The sequence below is a fragment of the Python bivittatus genome, unplaced genomic scaffold (genome assembly GCF_059951505.1).
Source record: "Python bivittatus isolate LINGU-HERP-01145 unplaced genomic scaffold, Pbiv_v1 ctg000220_np1212, whole genome shotgun sequence".
NCBI classification, from domain to species: domain Eukaryota; kingdom Metazoa; phylum Chordata; class Lepidosauria; order Squamata; family Pythonidae; genus Python; species Python bivittatus.
In genome coordinates, this window is record NW_028277048.1 from 37,576,558 (window position 1) to 37,595,453 (window position 18,896).

The following is an 18,896-nucleotide window of genomic DNA, read 5'->3' on the forward strand; positions in this document are numbered from 1 at the left end:
AGAGTTTTGTCAAATGGGATCAGTGATGTCATAAGCATTATCCAATAGACGACATGGTACTTGTGCAAACTGTATAATTGCCCACACTCTGAATGGAAGGTTCCCAATAGAACTACCCTCCAAACTGAAGCCCGGAACTGAGTGAAAAGCATTGGGCATTGTGCAACAAATGAAAATGAATTACTTCTGTAAATTAGACCCTGACAATCCCTATTCATCCATCCATCCATCCATCCATTTTAAGCGACTCCAAGTAGTGGAGAGTTCTTGGTTTTCAGCACTTACCCTAGATTTGATTTATTTTGGATGAAGTCACTGAGGAGTAATGGCAACTTATTCTATTTGCATTTATTTATAAGCATACAGTGGAAGCATAGTAGAAGTGCATAGGATTAACTTTCCAAGAATGTCCTATAATCTCCTAAATTGCAGTTAGTTCCTTGACCTACTTTCTATTACTTTCTCAAGCCTGTATCTTTCTGCCTTTAAAACTACAGGTGGAACTTGCTTGCTTCTCCAGCTTGACAGAGTCAAGTCCTTCCTTTTCAGTACATTCACGAAGGTAGTTAATAATCATGTAATTAACACTCAGAGGTAATCCCAGGCAAAGTCTGCCACCCCGTTTTTTCTCTCTTAAGCTATCTTTCTAAAGATTCAGTGACTCAGAGGATCATGCAAACCAACCCCAAAGCCTTGCCCCCTAGGATTCTTTCTTCATTCCTTTTCATCCTAGTGTTCCTCACAATTTTATAAATGCTACAGAAACTCAGGGGAAACCAACACCTTTTAGGTACACAACTTGAGACTTAAGACATCAATGTTGGTTTGATTTCTAGTTCTGATATATCCGGGCCTTTCTGACGAGGCTTTATTAAATGATTTCAAGATGGCATTAGCAAATCATTGTTTTAGATTATGGCCATTCTGGAGTGACCTATACTTCGTAAGAATGGAAAATGTATAAGGTATAACCTGCCCAGATCAGATTTGTTCTTTCTTCCTCATTGGCCTAGATGTAAAATAGAACTTTTGCCCTGAAAGATAGTGACACAAAGGTCCCTTTAAGGTGGTAAATGTGAAGCTAACACTTTTTTTTAGTGATTATTTATTTAAAGGGACTTTTCCATCAGTAACCTGTTCTAGATTTTGTTCAGGTCACTGTGATTTATTATCTCTAATTTTCCCCAAGACTTGCTCTTCTTCCCGACTTCCTTACAGCATGTCAGATGCTTATCTCCTTCACCCTCTTTTTTTTTTTTTTTTTAATTTGAAACATCCATCTGGCAATTGCCATGATTGGAGAGTTTGCAATACTGAATGCATTAATGGCATGACAGCTCTATCGATTTCCTTTCTACCGCCACATAATGTAAGAGATATACAAGCCGATAGGCTGGCCCCCAGTCCCTGACTGTCAGAAGGGCTAGTACATTCTTCGGTAGCTAATGTTCCCTCTCTCCAACACATTTTGATAGAAGGGATAATGCCATCTCTCTTAGACCAAAAACGGATGCTTCCTTTCTCCAAAATAAGCTCCCTAGACATGAGGAAGTGTCCTCATTTCCTCTGCTGATGTGGCCTAAGTGGCCAGAGCTTTAAAGCCTTGAGAAAAGGTCAGACACCATCATCTCCTAGCCAAAATTCAGTAGGCTCTTTCTCGCTTACATTAAAGCATTTTTAGAAAGATGTTTAATTTTGACTTAAATAAGTCAAGGTTATACAGTGTGGCATTCTCCCTTCCTCCAGTGTTTTCCTACTCAGAGTTTCACTGATGTAACTGCAGAAAGGAGTCTTTTTAGCTGCAGGAATGGTGAAGATCCCTGATACCACTCACCACCCACCTGGGGCTGCAACCATTATTGTGTTGACTCAGACTGTACCAATCAACATCCCCTAGGGCTAATCCATGGATATCTTGGCACAAATGAAACAAGAGGTCATCCAGGAACCCTTACACAAAATCTGTGAACTGTTGTGTTGTTTCTCTTATCTCCAGTTTAGCATGAATTTGGGCAGCTGGCTTGGCAGAATGCTGCCTTTTAGGGGCAGGAGAGAATATCACACTGTGAGAAAATGTAGTTACATTGTCATAGATCTGGTACCATGCAAGTGTTTGGTTGCAAGAAGCTTTTGAGCCTGTATCATCACAGCGAAGTAAGTATTCACACATTATTTCAAGGTGGTCCCCAATTTCTTTAGTCTCCCCCCCCCCAACACAATACCATCAGTGGGCTCCACTCCCAATCTCACCCTTCCTAGCTTCCCACAATTAGCCTCAGGATTTTATATGCATGCTAATATTGGACACTTTGTGCCAGAGCATGATCTGAAGGTACGTGATGGAGGGATTATTTTCTGGAATTTTTCTCCATAGCCCCTGGCCAGATCTGGCTCATTATCAAACTTTCTTTTGGCGGCTTCTCCCTCAATACCACATTTGGTCCCACTCTGTTCTGCTGTCAAGAGTTATCCTGCTGATGGAGAGAAAGGGTCTGGAGCCCCTCTGCATAATTTCTTTCCAGTGTTCTCTTGGGTTGAAAAGAATAAAAACAAGTTCATGAAATTAGGGCAGCAAAAGAGAAAGGGGCAGAAGCATATGATGTGGTGATCTAGCCAGGATGACAGCACATGCTTCCTCAAATCTTCCTAGCACCCTATCAGAAAGAAAAGCACATTCCAGATTCTCCCACACAGCACAAAATTCACTGCTGTTAGGCCCTTAGCCAAGCCTTGCCAAATATTAGCCTTCTAAGTTCCTAAAAGAGAAGGTCAGAAGACGTGTAGCTGCCATATTAAGATTTTTTCGCACAATAGGAGGTAATTCTATACCTGGTGGACTAAAAGTATTTGATGCCAAAATAATATCACAGTTGTCCTACGGCTTCCAAATATGTGCATATGAGAACCTAGAACCATTAGAAGCTATATAATCAAGCTCCCTGAAGAACCTGTTTTTGGTTCCTCGTTGTGTTCCTAACTCAACCCGTTGGGCTGAAGCTAGAATGGTCCCAATTAAAACTCATGCACAAATAGCACATGTTAATTACTGGCTCAAACTAATTTTCAACCCAGCTTGTCTGGCTTCTTTGACTCTTCAAGACAAATCCCAGACTTCTTGGCAAAAATTACTTGGTGCCATCCTAAGCCATTGTGGATTCTCCCCCAGTGTATTGATTCCAATGAGATTTGATCAGGCCAAAGCGTCTTTCAAGCAATGTGCCAAAGATATGGCCGTGCAAAATGATCTTAGCCAGGCTCCACCCTATATTAATTCAGTGAACCCACAAAAAAGTGTTGCTCCTGCACATTACCTCTACTATATTGTCCCCAAAACACCAGAAGTGCTTTTACTCTTCCTCGCTGTAATGTCCTCCCCTCCGCTCTCTTAGAGGGGAGGGTCTTTAACATGCCAAAAGAGCTGCGGGTCTGTCCCTGCAGTGAGGAGGAAATTGAAACTGTGGGTCATGTTGCTGCGTTGCCTTTTTTACAGAAATGTACAAGAAATGTTTATTTCCCTATGTAACACACAATACCCGGGCAGGCTGGAGGGGGACTACTTTAGCCTCTTGCTAGCTGACCAGGTAGCAGGGTTCTCAGACAATGTAGCTTGGTTCTATGTCAGAGCTATGATTAAACGTAAATAACTCCTCCAAGCGAGGTGAAGCTGAGCCTTAACTAGACTTCCATAACTCGATATGTTTTCTCTTCCTTTCCCCTCTGTTTCCTTCTTCCCCCTTTCCCCTTTTTTCTCTTCTCCTTTTACATATACACATACCACTCTATGTTTTATTTTGCTAATCCCAACAAACCCTAGGAGGACTTCAGCAAGTATTAGACTTAATATAAATTAGCATAGCTTTACATTCTTGTAGTGTTTTATAAATTCTAGTACAGTATTACTTATGTCCTTTTATAGTTATCTATCCTAGCTATTTATAGCATTTAAATTATTCAGCGTAAAATTAATTGTAATTTTATAGGATTCTTTTGAACTTTAATTAAGGTACTCTGTAATTTTAGGTTAATAATTTTATCTTTACCTTATTTTATTCTATCAATATGACTTTTTATTTTTATTTCTACTTTAGCATAATTGCTATGTTATTAGTTCTATGCTGGTCTATGACCGAAATAAAATTGATATTAGCCTTCTAAACAAGTTCAAACCTTACCAAATGTGAGCAGAAGCTTTGATTGCTTCTCATGACAAACAGCCTATCAAACTGCATTCACTCTGCAGTTGGGAGATGTTTCCAAAAAAAAAAATCACTCTTAATAAATCTCTGTATCTCAGCTTTAGTTCCAGACGACAGAGAAGAGGGAGATGATCTAATTTAGAGCCTTCAGTAAGATAAAGAGGATATATTAAAAATGGACATTACCTGAATTTATAAAATTTGTTACCCATTTACTTTCATTATCACCCCAGTAATCCCAAAGCAGGGTGCAAACTAAGACTGGAAACATACCATTGCATTTTAGGTCACAAACAATACTAATTAGGAGTCCTGTGAAAATTAAAGTAGTACCTTGCTCATCATGAAGCCTTCACAGGGTTGTGATGGGGGAGAGGGGTATTCAGAGTCAGAGAGCTGCTAAGAAAAGATTGCCTTTCAAAATATCTGCATCTGTAACAGTGGGAGGGCTCCTACGAATTAAGCAACGCTGCGGATTGATTTTGATTTTCCTTTTTCCAGTAAGGCAAAAGAAGGGAAAGTAGTGAGGAAGCACAGAGGGAAAAGGATATAGTCATCTAGTCACACGCAGTGGGTTAAACTCATTGAGAGCTCGTCATTGCTACCAGCAGGTGATCTTGGTCCCGTGAAATGCCAGGTTGTTCCCTGTGCATAATGATTAATGACAGACTAATAAGCAATTCCTAAGGTGAACATGATTCCTCTGCAGGCCAAGCTGGGTTGCAGCTATGATTAGTCTCCCTTTGGAAAGGTATTGTTTTTCATTTCCGTTCTTCTACCTTGTCCACTTTATTTGAAAACTGTATTCAGAGCGCCCCCTTGTGCTTTACCTTTGTCACTACATGCATGACTCTGCTAAAGGAAATGGGGAACAAATACAAGGGCACGCAAATAAACCAAGGACACACAGGGACCTTGCATCACCCCTACCTCTTTCTGCTGCATAAAACAAAGGTGGATGACCTATAGCCCACCATCTAATTTCAAAAGGCCTGTGCGAAGCTATCGGTTCCAGCTGCTGATATAAGCCCTCTGTCTTGAACCCTAGGCAGAAAGGGAGGCAAGGGTAAAAGGAGGAAAAGAGGTGGGCTGGACTGCCATTGGTAAATAGCCTCCAACAGATCATCCTTGAAGGCGTGCAATAAAAAAAAAATCCCCAGCCCTATTTTAAAGATGCACAAAGTAGATGTCCAAGGTTATGAGCGCTGAACTACTGCCTCAGTGCAGCAAGAATTGATGTGCAGAAGCACGCTCCTCTGTGGATATTTAAAGATGGGGCACATGGCCATTTCATCTATCTAGGCCCCTCCTGAAACAACTGAATGCCACTTCTGATGTGCCCAAAGATGCACATCACTCTAGCTATTAAATGCAATTATTACTTGAGACTTCATGTATATAGAAGCCAGCATACTAGATACTGTATAAATCAATGAAGCAAAACATGAATACTATTCTACTATTGATTTTTCTCAGGGATTCAAGCTGCAAGTAGATCTGTTTATATTTAGGCATAGAGATCTGGGAATTTATAACTGCTGAGAATATGAAATGGGATCTTGCCTCCTCAACACGCCAGCCGTAAACTCCTCCTGCAATCAGGGAAGAATTACGTATGTTGGTCTTGCTAGGGTTCGACAAGGATTGCCAAGACCAAATGCGTGAACCACTCGGAATACTTTTAATTTGCCACATGAATGTTGTTGCTATTACTGGTAGTCCTTGTTTAGCAGCCCCAATTGGGACCAGCAACTTGGTCGTTAAGCAAAGCAGTTGCTAAGTGAAACTGTGACTGTGCTTGTGATTTTACTTCAGCTTTCCTTTGCTTTACAGACCTGAAAAGGTCATAAATGCGAGGATTGTTCGCAAAGTTGCTTTTTCATCACCTCTTAATGTGAACAGTCACTAAACAAGGCAGTCACTAAATGAGGACTACCTGTACTGTTATTGTAGAATACAGAAGTATTCCACAATTTCTGGTCCAACAATTGCGAATATGATCCCAGCTTATCTGGAGGTCGAAGAAAGTCAAAGAAAGCTGCAGTAACATGTGCCTCATTTTAGAAGTTGCCATTTGCCGGTGATTTTAGTGGAGCAGTCCATTTGTGAGACCCCCTTGGTTCTGCCTAATCAAGGAACGTGAGCAATACAGTGTGATATGCTCCTGCCATGTTCCGCTCAAATATCAAGTAATCAGGAAGCAAAGGGTTCTGCACCTAACCACAGTGAAGCCTAAGTGACGGAATGTGCATTATGACTTCACAGGGCAAGCTCCAAACTTTCATACTTGCATCACATCACACACAAGTAAGGAAGGTGCAGAATTTATGTTGCACATTTCATCAGTCCTCCTTTTCTCTCCCCCAGAGATGTCCATGTCAGGAGATAACAGAACCGTATCCATAGTACATAAATCCTCCTATCAGTTTATGTGTCCCCATGGTTGATCATGCTGACTGAGATTTCTAGCAGCTATAGTCCAACACAGCTGCGTGAACACCAGCTGGGGAAGTATGCATTGGTATAATGCCATGGCCCTTCTTTCTGAGTAGACTGTTAGAAGGACAGCAGGAATGGAGGTGGGTGAAATTCTTCTCAGAAGTAACATTCCTATTCTGTAACAACAATGTACATTGCTAAGCTCTGTTAATCTAACACAGTGTTGGGGGCAGGGGCTGGAACAACCACAACAATAGGCAGTATCTGATTTCATCCACCCTCCATCCACATTTTTATAAACTTACTTCTTTGCAGGTCTTTGGTTGATGTTCATCATAACTTGTGTGGGTTCTGTGCAAAGGTAACTTTAGGGTAAGAGGTTTGATTTCTCTAGTCTCTATGCAGCTTTTATAAGTTGTCAGTCAATAACAGTTCAGAAAGAAAAGAAAAAGGTTAAATGCACTCAGGCATTATATTAGCAACAGTCTATTTTATTCAGTTATATTCTATAGTAGGACAAACAAAAGGGAATGCTGGATTATATGGAAGTATGCTTGGGCTGGAGAAGAAAAGTCTTGCATTCTCATGCCTGGATAGGTGTTGGGGACAATACTTTTCCCTCCTTCATCTCTAGGGTGAAGCCTCTGGTTTGCTTTCTTCTAGAACCTTTCTCCCCCCCCCACCCCCAAAAAAGTCCCTTTTTCAGACAAGTAATATTCATACTATATCCCCCCAGAACCTATTTGCCACTGGGAATCAATCCAGTTCTGAAAATCAGCACACGTACAAGAACCCAGTGTTCTTCCATAAGCAATTCTAATGTTTTAGTTCTTCATGTACAGCTCCCATTGTCCTTAAATGTTACCTTGGCAGTCTCTTCTCTGCTCAAGGACTTCAGCCAGTTTTATCCCACTCAGAATACATTTGAAATCCTTTGTATTTTGCCACTCTACAAAAAGCAGTGGATGGAAGATAACAAAATATTATGCAGGATGTGCAGATTTATAAGAGTCTTATCAGGCCAAATCATCGTCCCAAACACTCTCACTTCTCAAACTAGATTCCTTACTGGGTGTTCAGTCCTATTCCTATGTCCCCTGTACCGTTCTCTTCTGTTCACCACAGGTTCCCATGCTCTTTCAGTAATGATCCATCCTAACCTCTCCTTCAACTCTTCCGTCTGACCCTGCCTTTTAGAAACCCTTCCGCCTACCTGATTTTTCTACCATAGGACAGCATAACATCCCACCTGCTATTTTGTCATTCTTTCAGAATAGGTACAAACTACTTTGGGAAACTGTTTTTCTACAGTGTATTATATAAGCTTCCTACAATACATTTAAGACTGTGTTGCTCCCTATTTTCTATGCTTGCTGATTCCCTCAGCTGCTCCTCTGAAGATTGCTCTGAAGCTATAGAGAAATATGTCTCACTGTGTCAGAGAGTCCTCAATTACTGCAGAGCACGTAACGTTTTGCTCTTTTTTAGTATAAGGGCTACTTCAGGCATGGTTTCTGTTTTGGTTCTGATTGAATAAGGCAAAGAAAACCTGTTTTTATCTTCATAGTGGTGGTTGCTTTTCGTAATCCTTGCTGCTGGAAATTGTATGCGCTGCTGCCGTTAATCGTGTGTGCATCTTATGCTACATTCGCACGTAAGAACAATTCACACGTAACCAAAGATGCCTCTAGTTGTACATGCACGCACGATTGATTTGGCACGCACGATTGATCTGGCACTTACAATGCTTACGACACCCGGCTACAATACGCTTACAAGCTCCAACATCGCCGGGCTTGAGCTAGTTTTCCCTTATTATTATGACCTTCCTCAGCCTCCGTAGCTCAAGTTCCAAGCAGGGTTTAATTTCCCGGATGCGGAAGTGATTGTTCTTTTCTCTCGGGTGGTGGTGGTGGTGGTGCTACTTCGAGCGTACGGTAAGAAGCGGTTCCAATCTGGTGGCATCCGTGGCGCATCTGGTTGGGGGCAGCTGGAAAGAGGGTGGAGGAGGAGCAGTAGGGTGCCGAGAGTGTGATTGTGCAAGTTTGGGGAGTGCGGAAAAGTGGGGCGGGAGAAAAACAAGTCGGCGATTGAGGCCCCTATTCCGGCGATTACTTGCTAATTCTGACATTTTGATTTCTGTTCTGCAGGCAGTTGCGGCCAGAAGCCGTCGCCATGGTAAGTGGCGGTTGCTCCTGAATCAGTTGTTCTTTTGAATATGCCAAGAGTTAAAGAGAGTGAAGCCGGCTGGAAAAAGATGCAAAGAAAAAGCCTTTTCCCACGGAGGGCCTTTTGATGTTTAATAATAACAGCTAACATTATTCATACTAATGCTTAAATGCGTTCTGCTCTTGTACTTAGTTTTCAGGTTTTAAACACTGAAGTAAGGCATAGTTTTATTTATTTTTTTACAGCGAGTTAAATTTAATATGTTGAAAGGAAATAAAGTGGGAAGAGAAATAAAATGAAAGATGGGGCAAAACTTGGGGACATTCTAGGGCTGCAATTCTAGGAGAGTGGCAATGGAAAGCAAATAAAAAAGTTGATGCCTCCCTCAGATGTAGCTTGATTCTTAGCAGCACCATGTGATTACCTTAGTCACATCATGGAAATGGTTTGCCACTGTCTTCTTCCAGGATATTTTTTCAATTTACTAATCTAGCCTGTAGCTGTAATATTTCCTGGAGGCCTCCCGTCAACATGGTAACCAGGCCTGAGGCTCTTACTGTAGTATCTGAGCCCAGAGAGGGTCAGCTATGTGATGCCACCTTTTGAGAGCCCTGCAAAACAGTAGATTATTCTTTCTCACAGTGGTTGTGATTTTCAAGGCAGGCAGCACCAAATTAAGCCTATACTAGCCATAGAGATGGTACACCCATAAATTAAGAACATAGTCTGGAAGGAGTCATACCATCCCCGTTTGCTGTAAGGGAAGTATGTGAAAGGTGCTAGTGCCGGGGGAGAAGAAGCTGGAAAAAGACACACATACAGAGTTTGGTATTGGGAAAGGCAGTGAAGATACTAGCTTCTTTGAAACATGCTGCTTTAGATTGAGAGCTTTGCAGGGACTGGAAAAAGCATGGTAAGATAACAGCCTTCCTTTGTGCCTCTACAATACACATACCACCAGTTGAGAAAATAGTAAGACTGACACAGCTGTTAAGGCTGGAATACTCATTGAAATGAAACTATATAGCTAGATATGTAGATGCATATGCCTGTTGTTGCCAGAGGTTTCAGAATAGGACAGAATATTTATTTTGGTGAGTTTGTTCCACTTTGTCTTCAGCACAATGAGTAGGCAGCCTCCTTCCCAGTTTCAAAATTGCAAACGGAGATGGCAATGATTTCAGCAATTTCAGATTGATCTCCATCACTTTACCTGCCCCAAGTTAGGTGAAAGGTTGGGATTACTTTGGAAGTTGTTTGATTAAGGTATTTAGAAAGTCTTAGCTGTATAGAACTGTAACAAAAGCCTGTCACTCCATCAGCCTTTCCAATTCTGGAACAACAGGAGAGGGTTAGAACTATAGCTTGAAGGAATTTGTGGCAGTTTCTACAAATGTACCAAGTCAGGTGTGATCCCAGCCAGTCCTTTCCTTGGGAAGGGATAGGAATGGACTGGGGGTTTTGGCACTACTATTTGAAGGTGCTCGAGATACCTTCACAAAGTTGTCATAGCCCGGTTTTCTCACAAGCAGCCCTTGCCTCAGGAACAGTTTATGATGGACATTTTTATTGGAAAGCTGCCAGGATTGCTCCAAGCAGCAGCATTCATCCAGTCAATCCCCCTGTGTTCCCTTCAGGAGGAAAGGGATTCGGAGGTAGGCTTGACAGCATAGGATTTCTGGAAGTTACAGGTGAGCAAGATCTGGAGAGCCAAGTAATTCGCTTTTGCAGTATGTCAGTCCCCACACAGCTAGGCAAGAGCAAGAGAGCAAGAATTACATAGACAGCAGTAAGATGTCTTTAATATTAAGAGTAAATATGGAAACTGCTAGAGGAATTTCCAACCCTCATTTATTAGTAAGCTCATAGAGATGAGTCAAGATGGAGTCCCTCAGAATATTTTGGATAGTTTCTTTCCAGATTTCTTGCCTCCTGGACTAAGCTACTATTTATGGTTGTTTAACATTCATTCCATTACCTTATCAGCCTCCCCACAATCTCACACTGTACCTGTTGCTGAAAATGAGTTCATAAAGTTTACAATTTTCTATTTGATAAAAAGGCATGGCAGCAAAGGAAAAGTTGTGTGGACTGCAGGAGTAGGAATTAAATATATATTTCTACATTGCATCAGATGTCAAACTTATGTTGATTTTTTTATTTATTACAGCCTCGAAAAATCGAAGAGATCAAAGATTTTCTGTTGACTGCCAGGAGGAAGGATGCAAAATGTGAGTACCAGTTTGTGCTCTTTGCTTTGTTTCGGGTGCATGATTTAGTCTTGTATTTTAGATGATGCTGAAAATGTAATATCAGTTGTTATGTTAGAGTGGTATTCTTTATTAAATATGAGCACTGTCAACTTTTTAAAAATATTCTATAGAAACCCAGGTCTTGTTCAAATACTGTATTTAGAGAGCCATATCCTAGTCATACATTCTGTTCCCCTCTATCCATGTTTTAAAGCCAATAGCTCTTTTTTGCTGATACTTTTAAGTGATGTCTCTGAATATTTTCTCATATATAAAACAGCGTTATTAAGTAAGTAAATGATTGGAAGCTTAATAGTGAAACTGGTAGTCTAGCATTTTCCAAAACAATTTTAATTGGCATCATTTAGCATACCACAGTTTAAAACCATAGAGCTTTGTAATGGCATTACTTAGCCGCAGCAACTTTCCAGGACATTGTAATCAGCTAAAAAATTGCCATTAAACATATTTTCATGCATGTTTAATCTTAGAAAAGGATTAGAAATTATTTTATGGTAGAACCCAAGCCTCTTCTGTTTAATGGTTTTGAAGTTTAGGAATGTACTATAATCCCGCAGTACTGTAACCTACCATGTGATCTGAACTTCATCTAATTCCTATCAATAGATAAAGAGATTGTAGTTAAACAGACAATACAGAAAGCAGTGTACTGTGTCACATCTTATTGAACACATGTTGGAAAAATATGTGAAGCTTTACATAGTAACTGGTGATGCCTCCTGTAGCAGCAGTGATTTCAGCCAAGTGCTTCCTGTACCTGTTAATCCTGTGCATTAGCTTGGAGGTATTTTGGCCACTTCCTCTTTATACAGCTGTATCAACTCTGATGTTTTGAGACTGTTGTGCATGAACTGCTGGCTTTAGGTCATGTCACATTCCATTTGAGTTAAAATCAGGACTTTGATTTGGCTGTTCCAGAGTGCAGATTTTCTTCTGCTTCACCCATTCTGTTGTAGATGTGCTTGTGTGTTTAGGATCATTGCTGTGCTGCATGACCACATTCATTTAAGTTTCAGTTTATAGGCAGATATGCTGATAGACTCCTGTAGAATTTCTCAGTGCAGTACAGACTCCATTGTTCCCTCTTGATCCTGAGAGTACAGAGCAGCTCCAAATCATGATATTGCAATTGATATGCTGATTGGGATGAGAATCGTTTGGGAATGCAGTGGTTTTTCTTCTCCAAACACAACATTTCTAATTAATTCCCCAAAGTTCCACTTTTATCTCATCTGCCCACAGATCATTATTACAATAATCTATTGGATAGTTCCTTAGGGAAGACTCATGAATACATTCATCAGACAATGCAAAAATGGCCCGCAAATCCTTTGCCATCACACTGGGGTTCTTTGCAATCTCCCAATGTGTTATATTCCTGGAGCAGCTAGTTTGGCTTACCCTCTTAAGAGAGCTGATTGTCCTAAGGTTTCACTTTTTTTTTCTAAGATAGTGTATGTTGCCTCAATATGTTCCTTAAAGATAGCGTATATTTATTGGGTATAGAATCTACTAATAGGTCTTAGATCAAGCTGATATCACATTATAGGTAACAGAAACTGAATTTTGGCTTGCTTTTATATACTTTTGATATGTATGTGTCTTTAACAAGCGTTAGCTTCAAGCTTCTTCCGGGAAAGTATTTAAGGGAAAACATTTTCAAAAAGGCATGACAGCTTAGTTCTACTTCACAAATGTCATTGTCAGCATGGGATAAAATGGATGTAATAAAATGTTCTGTCTCAAAGTTACACTAAATTCTGTTTCTTACTAGGCAGTTTGTTCCTTACTATAATCAATGTATAATGCTAACCCCAATATTTTTATGCTGTAGCTGTTAAGATCAAGAAGAATAAAGATAATGTAAAGTTCAAGGTGCGTTGTAGCCGGTATCTGTATACATTGGTCATCACAGATAAGGAGAAGGCTGAAAAACTGAAGCAGTCTCTGCCACCAGGTAACTGAATCATGTGGAATTATGGAATATGTGTGAAAATTGATAGTAAACAAATAGTCCCACATTTTAGCCAGTTGATTCTTACTGGGGGTTTTTAGGTATATGTTTTATCTATTTGTTCTGTCATAAGATGATGGGTATTCTCATTGGTCACTCTCTCAGCCAATCCTATCTCACAGGGTGCTATGTAGAATGCTCAACTTCTGGAGAAAAAGCAAAATATAAATATAAAATCACTTAATTATTATATATTGCATGTGGGGAAACCCTGAATGTTTGGGGACTGGGCAAGTTTTAAAAAATAGTGATTACAGGCTATTTCTCCAGTTGCTTCCTGAAAGTAAATATTATATTAGGAAATAAAATCAAGCTGCCTGGTATGGAGAGTTAACCTTATGTGCTTAAGGATGTAGATATGTGATCCATTTGTTTTAAGAAATCAAAAAAAATGGGGAGCCCCCCTAACTTCTCATTAGAAGATCATAAGAAAGTGGGAGCCACCTTGATATGGAATTCCACAGCCTGGCAGAACTACTAAAAGTTTCTCCCTCTGATGTCAACTAAATGGTGGCTTTTCAAAAAGTGGAAAGTCAAAGCCAGAAAAGTGGTCATAGTCATCTCTGTAGATGGGTAGAAAAAACAGCCCTTTAGATATTTTAGTTTCAATTGATAATAAACTTTAAACATCATCACTAACACTTTGAATTGGTCCCAGAAACAGTTGAAACATTTAGATAAAGTAGTCACTTTTTTCCTAAATGGAATTTCTCTTAAGAATCTGGCAGTAGCATTCTAAATAATTGTTATTTCCAAATACTTTTCAGCTTATTGCAGTACTCCAGATGTGGAGTAACTAAGGCATCAGTTGTCCTGACCAAGTTTTCTCTCTCCAATGACCTAAGCTGGGTGAAAGCATTCCCAATTACAGTTTATATTTGAGGTCAAAGCTGAGTGCAGAGAAACTGCTGAGCTGTGAACCTACATTTGCTATTTTATCCAGCATTGATTGAATTGTTACTCCTAAGTCAGCACTACTAAATAAGGATGCCTCTGTCATAGCTGAGTTAATCTTTAGTGGTTTGCTCATATCCAGGCATCAGTTCTGGATCTCTCCATCTAATTCTAAAGAGGCTGTAAAGGAATCACATTGGATGTTATCTGTACATTGACACAAACTGAAAATTCTAGGATGGCTTCTTCCAACAGTTTTATGGAGCTGTTAGATGACATGAATAAAATGAATGTTTAGCCATTCACTAGTGGCTGATACACTGAGAGACCATTTTCTTCATCCAACGAGAACCAAACTATGGACCTAAAACTGATTTAAAATTGATCCTGATAATTTGTGTATATAAGTAGAGTTGAAAGACTGTTGCGCACATCAAAATCTTATCTAAAAATTGTAAACTGGCTGGAGTTACTTGATACTGTAGAATTAATAATTAATTACTTGTTAGAAGGATAGTGTTTTTTTCCCTGAGAAGAAAAACTACAGTTAAGGAAGTTTAATTTCCATTGGTTTCAGTCAGTAAGTATAGTATATGCTTTTAAAGCTAGTGGGACTTAATTAGTTAAATCCTTTTGCATTGTGATCAAATTACTGTGCTGTTTGCTTAAATACAGGTTTTTTTTCTTGTTAATACCAAAGTGAAAGTCCATTTTTAAGAAATAATTCAGATTTAATGAAAACAAAAAAAATCAGTGATTAGTTCATGTTAAAAATAGAGGGTGACTGAAAGAAATGAAATTGATCCCAGAAAGCAGTAGGTTTTAGTAGATGCATCCAGTTAAATGATACATATTTTGTATGAACATCAGTATTTGGTATTTGTTTCAGAATTTACAACAGAGTGGGGGGGGGGAGTCCAAAACAGATTTAGAGAAAAATGACTGAAAAGCAGTGTAATAAATATCCACATAGGGAAGTGGCAGATGGGAGAGTTTTGAATTTTGTAGCAGATACGATAGAAATGTCAGCCTAATAAGCCAAGCTTTAAAAGCCTTGTGTCTAAATGTCACTTGTGTAGCAGGAATATTATAGAGCTGGAAGGCTGCATTTAGGCCATCAAATCCAACATATCTGCTGGATAGAATAAAGAGATGTCAATTTGAAGAACCACATAGATACTTTGGATGTTCAGTGACATATCAAGCCACCAATTAAAAACTATGACTTTTCAGGCTACTTGCTTCTCAAGTTATGAGAGTGCAAATTATGCTCTTATGCTCGCTCACGGAGGTCTCCTTACTAAGGTTAGGCAGCTTGTGTTTGGGAAAATGGTTAAAAATGTGATAGTTTTACAAGGAGAAATAGTGAGAATATTGTCTCTTTGCTGTTTTTCAGTATCTGTTTCTCCTTTCTCTCTAGGTTTGGCAGTAAAAGAACTGAAGTGAATCTGTCATCCTTGCAATTTGCCCTGTGGATTGTAATAAAGGAATGAACTTTCTCTCTTCTCACTGTCATCTTTTTCTGCAAGTAGCTTGGACAGGAAACATTAGAACTAGCCTAGCAAACATTGACATTCCACATTATGAAATCAATAAGCATAGAGAAGAGCGTCTGTTCTTAATTTTGAAATAGGATTGATTTGGATAGCACCATGTTCAGATCCAACCTGCAGTTGCTGTCTAGGATAGTTACAGTTCTGATGGACTTGAGATACAGATCTCTTGCAAATACAATTCCTGAATACTGGGATAAGATGCAAGTTGTCTTGGGACTCCCAAAAGTAGCTTCCCCAGCCAAGCACTGTTCAGACATATTGGGAATTTTAACCCAGTGCATCTGAGGAGGCCAGGCTGGGGAGGCTGTTCTAACAGACAAAGGTCAGGAGTCATGTCTATGTCACAAAAATCAAGCTGAAACATGGTGGAATATAATAATAATCAGAACTGTCAATATAAAAGCATGAAACCTGCTGAGGGGTATTACTTCATTCAAGACCTTGTTTTGAAAGCCCTTTGTTAGCTCTAGAAGATGTTCATGAATAATTCAGAGGATGGTCTTCAGCATATAAAGAGTATATTTCCATCAACCACCGCCAGCTTTCTTCTTCCCATAGCTGAGTCTTGATTCTGACTACTGATCTGGTCATCATTGGCAAACAGGAGTTCTACATCTTCTAATAATCTTTATATGCATTTTAGGATATACTGTAATGCCCATAGGCGCCAATGTGCCTACAATTCTCTTGAAGCTGTCAGACTTCTTGCTGTACAAGGGTTTTTCAGATCCTTTAAAATGGAAAACTGGCATGCTATGGAGCACATGCCCCTAGCATTTTCATTTCTAAGAATGTTTCTTGGCTCTCATAGAGCCCAGAGGCAGAAAATAAAAATAGTAACGCTGTATTTCAAAGTGTGTCTACTTGCCCAAAAGGAAAATAAAGGTAAACTCAGTGGAGTCAGTTGCAGAGCAAGAACATGTGACAGGCAGAACATCATTGTTTGCCTGTTTAATTAATTGGCTGTCCGAAAAACTCTTCCACTGAGATGGAACTTTTCAGTCTTTATAGTTTACCAGTGAGGTTTTAAGATCCTTCTCTTTGAAATGTCCATGGAAATCCTGCTTGCCAGTAATTACCAGGTCAGTGGTTAAGACTCATTTGGTTTCATACGAATTTTTTTCCAAAACAAGGCTTTCAAACTTTTTGGATTACAAAAATAAAACTTAAAGTGGAATTTAGGAAAATATGTAAAATGCTGTTTGAATATACAGTGGTACCTCGGGTCACGAATGCTTCTGTTCACGACCAATTCGGGTCACGAACAGCACCGTTCGCAAATTTTTGCTTCCGTTCGCGAACTCCACATCAGGTGACGAACAGGATCCGTGGCCATTTTCCCTGCCGTGACACGTGGTCATGGCTTCCTGTAGGGAGGGGGACTCTCCCTCCAAACAATAACCGCCTCCCCACTCGCCTTCCTGTCCTCCACGCCTCAAGCAAGGTTAGCGTTCTCTCTCTCCATAGTGTACTGTACTGTACTTTGTGTCATATTTTTGTGGTTTAAAAAAAATACATATGGTTCAGAACAGATTAACCGTATTTACATTAAACCTTATGGGAAAATTTGATTCGGTTGGCAACCAAAATTGGTTGGCGACCAAATTCGTAGGGGTCAGAACGGATTAACCGTATTTACATTGAACCTTATGGGAAAATTTGATTCGGGTCGCGACCAATTTGGGTCGCAACCAGAGTCGCGGAACGAATTAAGTTCATGACCCGAGGTACCACTGTATTTAGATTTCTAGACCATTACAAACATACCACTCTCAGCAATGTACAAGTATAATTTAATGTGTTATCTAAAAGATTATAAATATTCATGTCAAGATGCAAAAGACTTCATAAAACAAACCTTAGTACACTGGCCATTCAGCACTGATGTGGATGATAAGATTTTCATGGAGAGTGTGCTGCTCTAGTAGTGTCCCTCAAATTGTAATTCTAATATGTAACCCTAGAGTGGTTTTGTACCTGTCTAGTGAAATGGTTAAGGTATTCAACTGGGATGGCCAGATTCAAGTTCCCACTCAACTATGGAGTTCACGATTGACTGGTAAATTGCTTGCTCTTAGCCTAATTTATCTGACAGGGGAGTTGTGGGGATAAAATAAGAGATGACACTCTCTCTCTCTCTCTCTCTCTCTCTCTCACACACACACACACACACACCCCTATGGTTTCAGAGGAGAGGCAAGATATAAATGTAGTAAGTACTAATAATTGCCTCCTATGTCTTTCCATTCTTGAATATCAGTTCTCCAGTAGATTAATTATAAAAGTATAGGCTTAGGCCTACTAGCTGAGCAGTATTCTGATTAGAATATGGTGGTATCTAAGTATGATAAAGGTGCTATTTTTGAAATAACGCCAACAGAGTCATACCTTACAAAGTTTTTCTTGGTAACTTCTGCTGCAGAAAATACAGTGATGCTTAAAAGTTTGTCAACCCTTTTGAATTTTCAATAGTTCTGCATAAATATGACCTAAAAATGTGATCTGTCTCCACACGAGTCCTAAAACTAGATAAAGAGAACCCAATTAAACCAGAGTCAAAAACATACTTTTTCATACTAGTATGAACAAATAAGGCTTTGTTTTTTACAACAACAAAATACACAGCTTCTCTTTTGTGAATTACTGTATAATAACTTCCAATATATTAAAGATAAAATGTTATTTGATGGTTCATTATCCTAAAGGGAAAAGAATAAAAATCCCATGCCTCAGAATTACAGTTATACAATCAGTATTACAACTATTACTGCAACTATTCCATTAATAAAAGGCCCCTAGTGCAAGTTTTGTGAGATTAATCGATATACTACTAAAACTCTCACGTCTGTAACCTTCAACTGGGCGAAACAGTGCATCATTGGGCAACAATTTTTGAACTAAGGTACCTCAAATGGGCTAACTTACACAATGCATCCAAAATCCAGGACCCATTACTCCCATGGGATTGAAATCTCTGGCTGTTTCAGCACTGCAGCACTACAGTGCTGCCACAGTCAGCCCAGGTCATATGATTGTCATGGACATATCTCTGACCTCTTTCCTGCCTCCCTCTGTCCCCTGCACCCAATTGGCTGGCAGCAAGGCCCAAGAGACAATTGGCTACTTTGGAAACAAGGCAGAAATTTGAAATCTCTTAACACCAGTGGATGTTGAGGGAAGGATGAGGGAGCAACTTGGATTCCTGCTGGCAAGGTAGGTCTGGCTGGGTGGTGCCATGGTCGACAGGTGAGCGCTCTTCCTCCTTCAAGGAAGGGGGCCCTTGGGGACATGCCGGAATGGGGAGCGGGGGTGCAGTTTTCCTCATGGTCTGTGGCTCCCTTTCTTCCACCTCCCC

General features: G+C 39.9%; 1 protein-coding gene across 1 annotated transcript; it reads left to right on the top strand.

Moving 5' to 3' along the window:
- Window positions 1-8,441: 8,441 nt before the first annotated feature.
- On the top strand, window positions 8,442-15,484 carry RPL38 (ribosomal protein L38). The gene is made up of 5 exons (XM_015890830.3): window positions 8,442-8,572; window positions 8,786-8,813; window positions 10,975-11,035; window positions 12,912-13,034; window positions 15,406-15,484. Exons 2-5 carry the CDS (start codon window positions 8,811-8,813, stop codon window positions 15,429-15,431), a joined length of 213 nt encoding a protein of 70 aa, XP_015746316.1. The 5' UTR covers window positions 8,442-8,572; window positions 8,786-8,810; the 3' UTR covers window positions 15,432-15,484.
- The last annotated feature ends 3,412 nt before the right edge of the window (window positions 15,485-18,896 follow it).

Coding starts and splice junctions, on each gene's coding strand:
- RPL38 (XM_015890830.3), top strand. Junction 11,036..12,911: donor CAGGAGGAAGGATGCAAAAT/GTGAGTACCAGT, acceptor TTTATGCTGTAG/CTGTTAAGATCAAGAAGAAT. Junction 13,035..15,405: donor GAAGCAGTCTCTGCCACCAG/GTAACTGAATCA, acceptor CTTTCTCTCTAG/GTTTGGCAGTAAAAGAACTG.